Source organism: Equus caballus, chromosome 4, assembly GCF_041296265.1.
Source record: "Equus caballus isolate H_3958 breed thoroughbred chromosome 4, TB-T2T, whole genome shotgun sequence".
Lineage (NCBI taxonomy): Eukaryota > Metazoa > Chordata > Mammalia > Perissodactyla > Equidae > Equus > Equus caballus.
Genome location: NC_091687.1, coordinates 10,736,781 through 10,752,849, shown reverse-complemented (window position 1 = coordinate 10,752,849; position 16,069 = coordinate 10,736,781). Strand labels below are relative to the sequence as shown.

The 16,069-nt window shown below is 42.3% G+C and overlaps 1 protein-coding gene across 9 annotated transcripts in view; it reads right to left on the bottom strand.

The window, feature by feature from the left end:
• Window positions 1–16,069, bottom strand: part of POU6F2 (POU class 6 homeobox 2) — a 459,268-nt gene that overhangs the window by 44,662 nt on the left and 398,537 nt on the right. For 4 of the 9 annotated variants that reach the window (XM_070264189.1, XM_070264187.1, XM_070264188.1 and 1 more), the window contains one exon: window positions 8,769–8,915. The exons of the other annotated variants lie outside the window; for them this stretch is intronic. In XM_070264189.1, coding sequence (XP_070120290.1) covers window positions 8,769–8,915 — 147 coding nt within the window. The remainder of the gene's footprint in view (window positions 1–8,768; window positions 8,916–16,069) is intronic. 9 annotated transcript variants of the gene reach the window in all.

Below are 16,069 nucleotides of genomic sequence, written 5' to 3'. Positions count from 1 at the left end.
TTCAAGAGAAATCTGTGAGCTTGATAGGGCAGGAATTACAGTTTCCATTGGCAGATGGAGCAATGAAGGTTCTGGAATTGTGACACATCTGTGGAGCATCCAGGAAATGAACTAGGTCTTTGAACTCAAGAAAGTGAGGGTGGTACGGGAGGATGGGTGTGGGCTTGGGGCTCAGATCTTGGTTTTGCCACTTACTAAAGGTGTCACCCCATGAAGCCAATTTAGCTCTCAGCATCCTGAGAGCTTGCTCATCTGCACAGCTGGGATAATCAAACCTGCAGATTACAGGTAATCGAACCCGTGCTTGCGCAGGATCACAGATGCTACCAGCACCATGGTGGAGGCTCAGTGCATGGGAGATATCATTATTTCCATTACTCCTTTGTAGAAATCACTTAGCCTAAGGAACATTCAGCTAAAAACTACCGCCTCTCTAAGATCTAAGTCCGTTAAAGAACTTTGCACACTGAAATGAGCCACACGAACATTAGTTAATGATATTATTTTGACATAAGGGCGCACTAATTGGAATGTAAACTCTGCTGGTGGAACACAGATCTGAGAAGTCAAACTAGTTCTGAGGGAGCTGTCTGCGAATGGCGGCTTGTACCTTATTTCTTGTTTAGAATTATCGCTGTTAATTAGGTTGCTCCGTTTGTTAATTGGCCCCTCTCCCATTCTTTAGAAGGAAGGTGCCAACAGTTTTGACTCGGGAGCCTACACAAGAAAAAATTTCCCTATTCCCAGGAAAATGAAATACTCATGGATAAAGAATTAAAAAAAAAAAAAAAGATGCGGTGGCCAGAGGAAAAAAATGTGACAGCTCAAAAATCCATGTTCTGTTTAGATGAGAGAGACCTTTGTTCTCTCTGGCTCCATCTTCCCAGGGAATTCCCCAAACTGGATTTTTTTTTTCACTTGCATATTTCTGCCCATCTCTTTAACTGTACAGGACAGGTTGCACTGCTGAGTTCTGGTGGGAGAGGAGGGTAGAAAGAAAGATTTCAGAGGGTGCGTTATCTTCAGTTCTTTAAGTTGGCCGCCTCTTTGGGGTGAAGACGCTAATGCGATTAACCCTTTCGCTTCAGAAATGCGGGCGGTAAGGGAGCGGGAGAGGCGACCTTTGGCCGGGCAGCGAAGGTCTGGGCTGAACAATTGGCTGTCATAATGAGGGACAGCGCCGTGCTTCTGCTGATGGCACCGATCAGCTCTGAGACCTGATTACGTCCCTCGTGTCATCAGCTCAGCCACTACAGAAGCAAGGCCTCCCATCAAATCCATCTCCGCGTAATCACCGCGGAGCCGAGGGCCATCAGGGCTCATTAGCGCCATTTGCCATCCGGGACGCCCTGCTCCTCAGAAGGGAGAGGACTGAGGGCGAAGTCCGGGCCCATTCCGCCCAGCGACCCCCGCCACCCTACCTCTGACCAGTCACTGCAGAGGACAAAGCTCCAGAGCGCGCGCCGGGGGCGGGGGGGCCTCGGGACTGCCAGGCGTTTATCTGCCCTCGGTGTTCCCATTAGGCTCTGTGGTGCGAGAGCCCTTCTTTCTGCAAACGTGCCACGTTTAGGTGTGTGCACCCGAAATGGCAGCACGGGGATCACCGCTGAGTCCCCGCTGCAAAGCAGAACCCATTGGAGGTGCTTCCTTTCGGATTTAAATCATTAGCTCCCGTTGGGAAACGTGCATAGGCAGGGATGTGAATTACTTCCTGCCGCGTTTCCCAAAGTGCGCTCTGCCAACGGCAATTCTGTGCAATGCTGTGTGGACAGTGAGTTTAGGAAAGCGGGCTTAAAAAGGTTAAAGAGGTTTGTGGCGCGTCAGCTCCGCGGGGCGGGTCGCCCACCTGGCTCCACTGTCACCAGCCGCGCGGGACACGTGTCCTCGGCGGCCAGGCCCGGATCGCCCCGCGCATCCCACTCGGGACCCCTCGTTTGTGCAGCGTCTTGAGGGGCTCGTTTTCCCCCCCACGAGGCGCACACTTAGGGAAAAACTGCTTTAATGCAATGGCCTCTCCCGAAATGAGGAAATAAAGCTCTCAATTGGGCTCAAAGGGGAAATTTGATATGTTAGTGGAAAGATTGAGGTGGTTTATTGTTGTTATTATTTTATCTTTATTACTCGGATGAAGCCAGGGTAAAATTCTTATAATGTTACTAACCCCATGAACATAGATTTCCCAGTCTCTAGAAAGAGCTTCTTTTAACAATGTTATTCTATTAAAAAATGCTATTTGATATGTATTTCACTCAACAGGATTGAATTTTTACACCTTTTACAAACTTTGTATAATAATATTTTCAAATGAGAAAATAAAATCTTTTGTCAGACTGTTCTGAGTTTTGGTCTAGAAAATGTGGCCAAACCCGTTGGTTGGGCATATTACATAAATAGATTGCTCTGTTCCTAATATTTGGGGGAACATATAGAAACACCAACTCTGAATGTTTAGACGCCTACTCTGAATTTTCAACAAACGTGTTTGATTCTTCTTTATGCAAAATGTCCAAACAGTATATTCTTTTTGTATTTAAAAATGGTATTCTGTACATATGATTTTGTAGCGCTTTTTTTTTCCCAATCAATATTTTGTAGTAAAAATGTAAAACTTGCACAGAAAGGACTCACCAACGTTATCATCTCAGTCACTCGGGAAGGGAAAGCGAGGCACAGGAGAGAGAGGGTGTGAAGGCCTTAGCTGTATCAGTAATATTTTATTTCTTTTAAAAGTAAGCAAGAGAACCGAGGCTAATATGGAAAATTGTTAACATCTAGGTACTTGAACAAGGATGTCTTTTGCATTATTTTTTTGTAAAAATTTTTTTCTTTATGTTTAATGTGTTTCATTATTAAAAATGAAATACAAGCATATATGTGAAACTTCCTAAATTCCTGATCCACTGGCTTTGGCTGGATCTGTCTGATGCCCTCATCTGCTCTGGTTACATGGTCAAAGTGACACACTCATCTCCTTTGCACAGGGTTTGAAGTGAATTTTACAAACTCAGGCAGCTATAGCTTTGTTAGTTCTCTGACCAGACCTAATAAAACCCACAAAGGACTCAATGGACACTTACAGAGTAAATTTATTATATCTCAATTATATCTTTGGCTGAGATTTGCATTTATTATAACTTTATCTTCATTCACCTTGTAGTGGTTTTCTCTAAAAGATTCTCATCTTTCTATTTAAATTGTATGTTGAATTACTTTAGCAACCCATAGTTTGGGGTCAGTTACTGGTTTTTCATCCTAAAGAGAATAGCTATAACCTATTAGTTTTTAATACATTACTACAATTTATGAGATGCTTAAGACATCTCAGGCACTGAGCACTGCCCTTGCTAGTATCAAGTTAAACCCACAACAAAAATAGGTGAGAAGTCTTATCCCTCTGGTTTTACTGATGAGGAAACAGAGGCCCAGAAAAGTTCTGTAATTTATCCAAGGCCACACAGCTTGAAATGTGTTCTGATCAGACCCATTTCCTTCAAAGCTCATGCTCTTAACTATTCAATTGCCTTCTAGAGACATCATTTAGCTTATTATCATCCAGAGGAACATCCTGCTGTAAGCATCATGTTTCTTCAATTCTAAGACATATTTTTGACCGCATTTGAAAATTATGATATTAGAATGATCTTCCAGTTGGTATGTACAAACATGGTGCCAGTGGTGTTCCAACAGCCCACTGTTGAACAGAGGTGACTCACCATCAATGGTTTTGTGCGGTCAAGGTTGTATTCTCTAAGCCACAGTGCACAGGCTGCTGTTAGTATCAGTAGATTGTTTTCCTTCAATCGTGGCATTGTGGTCATTTTAGGAGGCAGCCACTATCCTACACTGTGACAGCAAACCCCTCCTTCTCACCGAACCATCTCGGCTCAGCCCTCATTCCTTCATGGAATGGTGTGTGTATTCTTGGGTAACCTGAATAGGTAAGTCCCTTTAATTCTTTCTTCTTTTTATATATTAAGAAAATGTTATATGGGTGACTGGGTCAAAAGGTACAAACTTCCAGTGATGAAATAAATAAGTCATGGGGATATAATATATAGCATAGTGACAATGCTTATTAATTCTATATTGCATATTTGAAAGTTTCTAAAAGAGTAGATCTTGAAATTCTTATCACAAGAAAAAACATTTTGTCACTATGTATGTGACGAACGTTAACTAGACTTAGTATGGTGATCATTTCACAACATACACAAATATCAAATCCTGTTGTACACCTGAAACTAATATAATGTTATATGTCAATTATACCTAATAAAATTTTTTTTAAAATAATGTCTAGTTGATTTTTACAGACTGAAGGGAGGATCTTTGACTTGACTCGCTGCCACTTAAGACAATTTCGCAGTGGTCGAGAACTAATTTCAACAGGAAACATCCTGAGCTTCAGTTAAAATGTAAAATGCTTTCTCTGGCCCCAGGATAAAATAAACTTTCATTTGCTTTTACTTTTCTGCAATAATGCCAATAAGGAGATACTGCCAGGGGCACCAGGCAAGCCAATTCTATAGCTGAGCAAATCGATGGTAAATCTACTTGCCAAATCCTGAACATACCCACTGAATGAGCGTTAGGAACACACACACACACACACACACACACAAATACACACACACTCACACACACAGCTACTGAACTATACTCAACTAAGGATGAGATTTCCTTAAAATAACTTAATGTCTTACTACTAAGATTCTCACATTCTCAGACTCCTCACTCTCAGACAGGTTTGTGCACACTCATGAACTAAAAGCGTTTGCATTTTGACTAATAATAACAGATAGCTCTTATTAAGTGATAGCATTAATGAGTAATGACTGTGTGCCTGACCCTGTTCTAAGCACTTTAATCCTAGGAGCTGGTGCTAAAAAATTATTATCCTCAGTTTTCAGATGAAGAAATTGAGGCACAGAGAGGGTAAGTCGATTGCCCAAGGTCTCACAACAGGTAAATGGTGGGCTGGTTCCAGAGCCCATTCTCTTTGTACGCTGTGCTGCCAAGTACAGGTTTCCAGAAAATGCTAGACAAAACTCTAAACTATGACGGTGATGATGATGATGCTAATTATGGCAACCATTTATTGAGTCTTTGTGCACTCAGTTACTATTGTAGGCTTTTTTCACACATTATCTCATTTAATCTTCATAATCTAGGGGCCTAGATTTTATTCTCCTTATTTTATAATGAAATTGATGCTCAGAGAGCTCAAGTAATTTGCTCAAGGTCACAGAGCTAGTTATTGGGCAACCCGGGATTCAGAAAAGTGTATAGCTTAGCACTCATTCCATTACCTAGTTTCCACACTTGCACGAGTTCCTGATCTGCTAAGTAAAGAGAACTAGAATGTTCTTCTCAGCAATGCCATAGCCATTATCAATTTCATGATCACTAATTACCAGTAAAATATCTGCTGCTTTCTTATTTCAGAGTAGAGTTGGGTAGAATACATGTTTAAAATACTTTAACATCCCTGGGTAAGATGTGAGCTTTGTGGCTTTAGGATGTAGGATTTCTGTTAAAATTAATTACTCTTTGGAACAATGTCTGACTTGTGAATTAACTGCAAATAAATGGCAGGGTCAGAAAGGTGACAGAAACTTTTTCTCTATATTTGCTTATAACTACTGATTGAAAAAAAAATCCTTAAATGTATGAAGATTTCCCATCCCTTTAAATTTACCGAGATCCAGTAAATGGAAACACAGTCAGATTCCAAGACAGGGAAGCAAAAGCGTAGCCCTAGGTGGTGAGATTTCTTATTGTTGAGAGTGGAAGGCCGAGTCTGCAGGAACATTCCAGGGGGTGGGCATCTGCCCAGCCGAGGAAGCCGACCTAGGACCACTTGCCCTGGGAGCACAAGCCGCTGGCCCAGGCTGCTCCACAGAGGTTCCGTTAGAACTTTGAGGATGTCTCCGGCTTACATAGGTTAAGTCATAGTCCCTAGGTCATAAGACGAGAAAGACGTAGAGCCTAAAGCCAGCCCCAGGCAGGTCTGAATTCGGTCAGGGCTCTTACCTACTGGGTGATCCCACTTTGGTTTCCAGGTAGCCAAGAGCATCTTAGCAGTGGGGAGCAAGGATCAGGGCATTTCTGGGAACAGAATGCCCCTGCTTGGTGCCTTCTCAACAGATCTGCCTCACTAAATTATCAGAGGAGGAAAACACGCTTTTCAAACTTATGTTTAGATTTTAATGTTATTACTCCCAGGTGAACTTTCCAATGTAACAAATAGCTGGCATCAAGAACTCAAATGAAAGAATCTCTAAAGATATTAAGAATTTTCTCTTTGTGCCTTTTCTGGGAAAGCTCTGTGGAGATTTTTAAGGAACTGAAAATGGGCTGGGTGTAGTAACCCTGGTTTCCACGATATTTTGAGGAAGACTGATTATATTAACCTCATTCCAATGTATTCTTGCCTTTTGTACCACATTAATACAAGCCAAAGGAATACACACGCACACACACACACAAGAAAGAATTTTGTGGTTCTTTGGTGTAATTTGACTACCTCATAAGGCTCAAACAAGAATCTTTGCTCCAAGAGATGCAGTGCATGCATCTTTTTCTGGGAGGCTGATTATGTTTATATTACAAAGATTAAAAAAAACCCAAACAGTGCTACATGAATGTGGCCAATTCATCTACTTGGGAAATGTGAGTGTCTTGATCTCTTCTTGCACTGGAGAGGGGGGGACCAGATGCCACTGGGCATGTGTCGAAAACTCTCAGACAAGACTTCATGAGTGGGCATTATTGATTTCTCTGTAAATGTAATTTTTTTTCACTTTAGGAGCTTTGTGTACCATATCAAATCAACTATCATAACACAGTTTCTAAAATAAAAAATGTTAAAGTAAAATCAACTCTCATTCAATCAATGCAGAGTACCCATGAAGCTTCTGCTTTGAAGCCCGTTTTCTTATGGGCACTTGTGGGCTGGGAGAGCTATACTTGGGATGGGAGCTGGCAAAGGCCATACAAAGCAAAAGCTGTGACTCTAGCCCCTGAGAAGGAGGAGGATTTGTAACTGGCAAGACGATTAGCCATTAAGTCATCGGAAGAATCAACTCCTAATAATTCCTTCTAAACAATAAAGCATTTTCTCCATCACAAATACTCAAGTGGTGAGCATACTGGTACATTTGACTTGGACCCTGGAACAGAAAAATCAGAGGGAAGTACACGTCAGTGGTTATGATGTCTATCTTGAACTCTTACAATTGACATCTCAAGGGCCAGTCGCCTGGCAGGAATGAATCGGGGTGTTTTATTTTGGGCACAACTCTAGGCAACAGCTTCTAGAATCGACCAGATCTGAGCATGAGTTATGGATATTATAACTAACTTGTCCTCCACACCAATACCCCATCCCTCCAGAAATCTTAATAGGCTTTTGAGAGCCTCTATTTAGAGCCGGCTGCATAAAATGATCCTTTGATGAAAAGGGATTGGAACAAGGGTTAAAGCCGACATTGAAAGGTGACTGTGGAGGGCACGGTGTTCATACAACCCTCCTTTAATATGTGTGGTGTGCACCTGTGATAAGATGATTCATTACCTGGGGCTGCTCTCTGACAAGCTCCATCGTTCAGCCCTCGGGGTTCTGACGGGACAATCCTGCACCCGCCCAGGAAATATAACAAGGTCAGCTTTTTTTCCCTGGGACGTGGATGGAGACAGTTTAGCTTATAATGCATCTCTGTTTACTCTCTATGTAAAATAAAAACAGGGTTCAAGACACTGCAATTTCTGTTCTCCACGGAGCAGGCCAAGCAGAGGGTAGGAAACTCACTGTGGGGTAAATGAGTCTGGGAGGACAAATCTTGGCAAGGATGCAAGCTGCTTCTCTGTGTGTTTCATCAGCAGAAACAGCAGAATCTGAGAATGAGGCGCCCCAACCACTGAGGCTGGGCTGTGTGTCAGGTCTGTGAATGGAGGGCATCCCTGACACCATCGGCTTCAACTCTTGTTTGCTGTTCATGCAGCTTTTATTTTATTCAGGTTTATGGGGCTCTTGAAGAGGGAGCCACCCTCCTGGACGCTCTGTCAGTGTCTTGGTGATCGCTATGTGAGCACATTAGCAGTGTAAGGGAACAGGCGCGCTGCCCACCACATGAGGAAGGCTCGCTGGCCCTGGAGGGACTGGAGTAAACCCAGGCGCACACAAAAGGCCACCAAGCTTTGTGAGAATCATCAGGAGGCCGGGCAGGTGCAGCCGACTGGCAGCCGGCTTCACTCTCACTCACCCGTTTTCTTCGTTGTTTTCACAGAACTTTTTCAGTTGTTGCCCATGAACTTCTCATAGACTCATAGCTTTATTAAGGCTAATTTAGAAAGCTTGGAGCAATTAGGGAGGGAAACTTACCAGTTTCCTCCATTATCCAAGTTAAAAAAAAAGTGAAAAAATAAAAAGACAAAACCGAAATTTTATTTTAAAAATGTAACCTTTTTTTCAAAGAGTGCCCCAGTCTTGAAAAGTAATTTCTTCCATTAAGGTCATAACATGAGCCATCGTATAGAAATAAAACTAAAATAAAACTTAGACATTCTAGGCGGAAGGAAAAAAATTCTCGCTTCTAAAATATAGAAACACCTCCCAAACCTTCTCCTATTCTTGACATTGCTAGTAAACATTATTTATTTGCCTCGAATGGATGCGGTTACATATCACTGTCATGCAAAAGAAATTCATTTCCTTTCCGAGTTCAAGCTGCCATAAAAATTCACTCTTGTCCCCGTCTCCCACTCACCTGTCCTTGTGCATTAGTAACTAGTTGACCCGTGACCCCCTGAAGACTGGAGAGGGTATTGCCAAAGGCCTGTGAGCTTGCTATGGAGCCCATGGCTGCTGCTGCTGCAGCCGCTGCAGCCTGACTTGCTAGTGGATTATTAACCAGCTGCAAAGAGAGAAAAGATCAGGGTGAAACCACTGAGAGAGGCACAGACAGCACAGGATACAATATTCACTCAGCAGGACGTTCTCGCCCCATTTCGCTCATGCAAAGGGCCCCAAACCCCCCGGAGGGGCCTGGGGAACATTTCCTCTCAAGCTGTGGGGTTTGGAGGAGGTTGGAAGGAAAATACTTTCCACCAACCCTGGGCTGCTAAATGGAGCTGGATTTAGGACTAGCCCCAGGAGAGGGTGAGGTGGGCCCCAGGGGTGAGGCGGGCCCTTAGGATCTTCCCAGGTAGAGAAAGGATTTTGAAGTCCCTGGATTTTGTCCTCTAGCCGAAATAAAACTCTGAGGAAGTGTCAAGTTTCCTTGAGGTAACAGAACGTGGCATTAAAAAGGATGGGGTGGGAGTGGAAGAGAGGAATAGATTTTAAGGATTTCTGCAAGTGAATTTATCATTTCCATTTGTGAATTTGCAGTTTCTTTTAGGGTCATTGGTTGTGGCAGATGCCTCCCTCCACCTCTTTCTCCAAGGAAAGAGGGAACCAAAGTTAGTAGAAATGGAAACTTCTAGCCTCTCTGAGGCTGAGTCTAGGGTTGGGACCTTCTGGGGGCCTCATCCTGACCATGGAACTCAAAGCCAATGAGAAAGGTCCTTTGGTGAATGGTCAGGTTGACATCTGCTTGCTGTTTTCGCTAATATATGGCCTTCCTGGCCTCTTTCCTGGGACAAGAGGGAAACAGGGAGGAGAATTTGACTGCTGGGGGGGAACCTGTTCAAGGAGGAGGTTATGGCTGCCAAAATCTGTTTTTTCACGGAGACCAATTCAATATTCTTTATCCTGCCAATTTTCCACGCCACAGGTTTTCAGGCCTTCTGACCATGAGGCAGAAGTGTGGCTTGAACTAAAATCTGCATTTAGGTTAATGACTAGATATAAATTCAAGAAACATTTAAACTATTTTCACAGTATTGGTTTTGATACATGAATTTCATTTGTATTTATTCTAGGGTGTTATTTTTTCCCATACAGTTTCTCTCAAGTACAACAATTGTTGTGTATAATAATGCATTTTCCATCACCAGTTCCCACATCCATGAAATTCCTGCATTTTAGCAGAAACCTGCCAAGACTAAGTCTTGGTGGAAAAAAAATTAATGCCATACTTAATTCAAGTCCTACAAGCTCTTTTAAAGAGGCCTTTCTTTTACTTTCTCCATTCTCTGTCTCAGTCTTTTTCTTTCTCTCTTTATTTTCCTTCTTTCCTCTTTCTTTCTTATCCTCAAAACACGTTTTATTACTTAATTCCTTTGGAAATTTGCCTAGAGTTTGTATCATCTGATGAGGAGGGAAATACTAATTGTCAGAGGAAACATCAAAAAGGGCAGGAATTTAATAATTCTTTTTTCATTAGTGTGATATCCTCATCTTATTGGTTTCTTTATTCATTTATAACCAAATCTCACATAACAAGTCCTATTGTAATTCCATTGACCCAGCACATTTTTTTAGAAATGAAAGTCCATTTTAAGCTCGTGACTTTATGTGTCTTTTGCCTTTATCTCTCTCCTAAAAGACGACAATCGTTTTCTTTTTAAGGAGAAAAAATTCTCATTCATCGGCCTAAAGAGAAACCCTGTCTTATCCCAGATTACCACCATGGGATTTAAAATGCAGGTTGGCCTTGCTTGATCTTAATTTTCTGAGCATGGTTTTATAGTGTATATGAGGCAAGTAATGGTATACGTAGACAGAAAACTCTCCTTGTTTTTGGCTTAACCACCTAAGGTGAAAGAGTTCATATTGTGGTTTTTTTTTTTTTTTTTTTCACTCCTAAAGTGAGAAGACCCCTGGAGGGATATTTTCCCCCAAATGCCAGGACAGACACTGCTCCTCTGTACACCAAATTCAGGTCATCTGCCTGCTGCTGTGTTTCCACTTCTTTTATGCAACACAAGCTGAAATCATCATGAAATTCCTGAGTTCAGGGAGATCTCACAATAAGCTTCTTAATCCTCAAAGAAATATCAAGTTAGGTGCAGTTTAGTTTTAGTGTTGAATTTGCCCATGAATTTGGGGTGAAAAATTTAAATCAGTACATACTGAATGCTCTCTGAAGAAGACGGACAGTGATTCCTATTGAATGAAGAGAAAACATTTTTAGAAATTGTAAGACGTTTCCCTAATGTCTAGGTCAATCAAGAATTTACATAGGAAATTCTCAAATTACTCTCTGGATACAATACAATACTGCACATTGAGAATTCCCTACGTTTAGGACACTAGTGTGTTGTTCAGCTATAGTCCTATGTATTTGCTGTAAATTTAGGCATTACATAAACTATTGTTCTGAATATAAAATACAGTGTCTACTTAAACGTGGGCTGCCGAGGCTTTGCGTCATGGGGCCAGGAATGGGTGCACTTCTACTGTTTCAGAAGATTGTTTGAGCAACCGCAAATATACACATTTTGTCCAGGTTTGATGTTTATTTCCTCTATATCCTGGTCCTAGGTTGAAATACAGTTTGTTCCTCTTTTTTGCTGCTTTTCCCTCTTAATGGAGCAAATGCCAACTCGATAACTCTCTTATTTCCTATCCTGCATCCCTAGGTTTTTGCGAAAGGCATGCAGGCTCTGGGGAGATGCCTCCTGGCCCCCAGAAGCAGAGCTAGAAGAAAGGTGAGGGAGTGTGGTATCCACAGACAGCGGGTACAAGTCAGTCTGCAAGCTGACAGTATTCAGGTAGACCATTGGTTGATGAACGCAGATTCCTAAATATCTTTTGGCTTTTCTGTCTGGGACTGCCAAGGCAGGGATGTAATATGCATTAAGATATGTGGCAGGGATGGGGGAAGGGATGGTCGGGAAACCATATGTGCTGTCTTCATCACCTCAGGTCATGTCACTCTGTATTGTCCCCAGTCATGTCATATTAGCCGTGTTCCTATCAATACTTCTCCTTGATTGGAGACTCAGCGTAGAGTTGGACAGCGGGGAGCCCAGGCACAATAAATGCACATAATGAGCATGTTAACGTTCCAGGACCAACTGGATATTTTGAAGTTGCTGCCAAATTTATGCCTTCAGATCTTTCACTGCTAATGTACCTAACCAGCAAAGGATGGCCCAAATGAAGTCTGACTGTATTACATACTTGTGCTTTCAACAGACCAGCTCGAAAGACATGCTGAATTCTGGTGCACGCTGCTTTATAAATGCGGAAGCTCCCGAAGCCAGGATTTGCAAAGGGCTAGAATTCTCATGCTACATCCAAATGGATTCTGGGCCTTGAGTACATCAAGTTCTGGAATCCTCAGATAGCCCAAAAACTTACTAATAGAAACACTAATTTCTTAAGATAGTCCCCTGCCCCTTGCCCCGAATTTTAGAGAATAAAATAAAAGAATAATTAAAAAAAATAGTTTTGAACCAGTAAGGAAGGACTCCAAACCTCACAGAACCCTGCCCATCCATTCATGTAGTTGAGGGCATCAGCTCTGAAGGCAGATTGCCTTGGCTTGTGACTTTAAGTACACCACGTCTCATTTGTAAGGATTCCCTTGTAAATCCTAAGGGATTTTTTTTTTACAATGGTTTATTTCTCTATTCACATATCAATATGGATACTGGGTGCTCATCGCATCATGAGAATAAATCTGTATTCCCAAATCTAAAGGGTTTTGTGCACATTCTTGTTGTCTGTGGACACTAAATGGTGATGCGAAGGAAAACTTTGATAAAGTCTTTTCAAGGAGCACTCTTAGATGATATCATATGTATGACATCACATGAGTGTCACCCTAGAAGATGTCACTACATGATGGAAGGGTGTCTTTCTCCAAGTCTTGCCCTACCATCTTCACATTCTCTGAAAGATTCACATCCTACAGCTTCCTAAAGAATCTGAGTATTTCTTGAATTTGAGTATTAGTAGTCATAATACTTTTCATGAAAATTTTCTGGTTATATTATTCTGTTATTACAAATATTATTTACAAAAATATGGCAGCATGATGAGGCAATTTAGCTATGATGGTATATTCCTATGTTTATGTCTTTATTCCAAGAGGGCCTTATGAAGGCAGCAGGCTCAAAACTTTTCTTTGGAGTGTAATTGGCCATGATCTATAATTTTATCATTCTCCTCATGAGCTATGTGGATTTTATAGAGTATGGATTTTGGAGCAGCTCTTTTGTTACTAACTTTTCAATTTAGAACCCTGAAACTATGGTGCCATTTGTTTTTAAATGAGCACGTTCAGAAATGCATTCATCACAATTCGCTACTCATTGAATAACTTGCAGTGGCTGCCTGGAAACAGGAGGGCCAACGTGGCTTTTCAAGTTCATTTATATACATTAGGTCCTTGACTTTTCTTATACTGTGTATGTGAAAACCGTGCCTCTTGGTTCCTGGAACCCTTTTAACCAAATCAGTACTTCCACTTCTTACCCTCAATTTTCTCTTAAAAGGTCAAGGAAATACCAGTAAATAAATTCTGGAAGGGTGGCCATATTCATCTCAACAACCTACTTGATATGTATTTTATCCTACCAGGCTTTTCCCCGTGGTGTCATGATTATTATGTGTTATAAAACCCTTGTAACAGTTAGAAATTGGTTTTGTGAGGTTTTCTATTGAGCCAAGCTTTGTCACTTGCTCTCTGCTCACTTCCCTGCAGAGAAGGCAACGTGCTGGATGCTGACCATCCAACTTTCTGGCAACAGAAATCTCCATTACTGTTGCTGAGAAGTGTCGGGCTGGAGTGCTGAGATTTGCCGGGATGATTGAGACACTGCAATATCTGAAAATACCTTTGATTCATCAATATAAAATCACATTGATTTCCGTATAGTTTTAGAATTAATTATATTTTACTTTTCTTTTATGGTAAAACTGTAAGTATAACAACTTTCTATTAGTGCTCCAACATCCAGCCGCGTTGGCTAACAGAGGCATTTTTAAGATGACCTAATGTCTGAGGTTGGGTTCCCCAGAAACGGGATGGAGAAGGGAGAAATTGCATCCTGCAGGGGCTCTGGAGCGTGAGTTAAGCCTCAGAGCAGTCCCAGCCCAAGGCAAGGAAGCTAGGCCTTCACACTCCACATCTGACAGGACCAGTTAACAGCCTCTGGGGTCAAGGTGAGGTTAGAAATCAAACCCCTGGGCACTGGTGGCGCTTTGCTTTTGGGGTAAAGTGGAGCCCTTGGAAGAAGAGCTGCAGGTGCCAGTTGTTGAAAGCCCCTCAAAGGGGTGGGGGCAACTCATGAAAAGAGGGATTCCAGGGGACCTGGGCGGGCCATTTACATTGCCTGCTACAGTGCAAACGTCACTTCCTTTCACTCATTAATGTCCTCATCCTACAAACATTTATTCAGTGCCCACTCTACTTTGGGCACTGTGTCAATGACAGATTGACATATTCCCTACCCTCATGGGGCTTATAGTCGAACAGGGAAAGAGATTTTGGTGGGAAGAGAAATAGGAGAAGATGAGCTGGCCAGGGAGTGGTATCCAGACCTGGGGGGGGTGGCAGTGTCGGGGTCAGTGAGAGAAGAAGTGATGAGTTCAAAGAGACCTGGGAAGGACAGCTCTGAGTCTGTGCCCCTGCACTTGCTCGGGGTTGCACACGAATGTGACTGGCAGTGAATGAGCCATTCTACCCGAAAGAGGAAGCAGCACAGTGTGAGGATTAAGAGCTTGAATTTGGGAACCAGATTGCCTGAGTTCCAGTCTCAGGGCTGCCAGTGACTAGTTGTACCTTTCTCCTATGGCTTGAATATTTGTCCCCTCTCAACGCCCCCAGTTTCATGTGTAGAAGTCCTAAACCTCAAAGATGATGGTATTAGGAAGTGGGGTCTTTGTGGGGCGCTTCAGTCACAAGAGTGGAGCCCTCATCAGTGGGATTAGTGCCCTTATAAAAGAGACCCCATGGAAATCTCTAGCCCCTTCTACCTCTTGAAGACCCAAGGAGAAGACGCTGTGAACCAGGAAGGGCGCTCTCACCGGAACTCAACCATGCTGGTGCCTTGCTCTTGAACCCCCAGCCTCCAGAACTGTGAGAAGTAAATTTCTGTTGTTTATAAGCCACCCAGTCGGTAGCATTTCTTTATGGCAGCCCAAACAGACTAAGACACTTTCTGTGTCCCAGTTCTTTCAGTTTTAGTAAGACGGGAATAATAATAGTGGTAATGACTTCGTAGGGTTATTGTGAAAACTACGCGTGCAAAATATTAGAAGGGTTCCTGGCATACAGTAAGCGCTATATAAGTGTTGCTATAAAATTTTTATTCTTTCTAGCAACTTCTGGTCGTACTGTTGTTTTAGAACTGAGCCCCCTCTGCCCCTCACTGGTGGTCGCATTTGCCTTTGGGCGAATCCTCAGCTTCATCAGGATGTTCGCATTTGCCGGTTGTATGTCTGCAACTCTCTTTCCCTTCACACGTGTCTTCCCTGCAGTCACCTCCTTGAAGACACCTTCCTTGACTACCCCATCTAAATAGCATTCCCTTTCTTTTAGAGATTCGTGCCAAAACGTGTGAGGAAATGATAGGATGTCTGGGATTCATTTCAAAATAATCCATGGTGGCGTGGGGAGAGTGGGCGGGGCTAGAGAAGAGGGTCTTGGGTTGATCATTGTAGAAGCAGAGTGGTGAATATATATAGTTCATTATACAATTTTTTCTGCTTTTATATATACTTGCAATTTTCCATAATAAAAAGTTTTTTAAAATTCCCTTCCACTCTCCATCTAGTTGTGTCACTTAATACACAGCACTTATAGAGTCTATTATAGTACTCATTGGTTTATTCTCTTCATCCCTCTCTCTAGAACGTAGATTTTGGTCCACTCCTATATCTTCAGCTCCTTCAACAGTACCAGGCACCCAGTAGGCCCTCAATCAACGTTTATTGAAGGAACATATGAAGGGGTGAGTCAAAGATATCTAGGCCTGACTGGGACCTTGGTGGGAGTTTGATTCTTCAATATTTACAGAAAAGAATAAAAGTTTTTGAGGCAAATTTGTCTAAACTCTTCTTTCTTTAAATATATCACCACATTTTTCAGTCTCTCACCCCATACTGGGCTGACTAGTCAGAGTCTCAAACATGGGTGACTCAGTCCTGAGGGTTCTTGAATAATCCTGATGA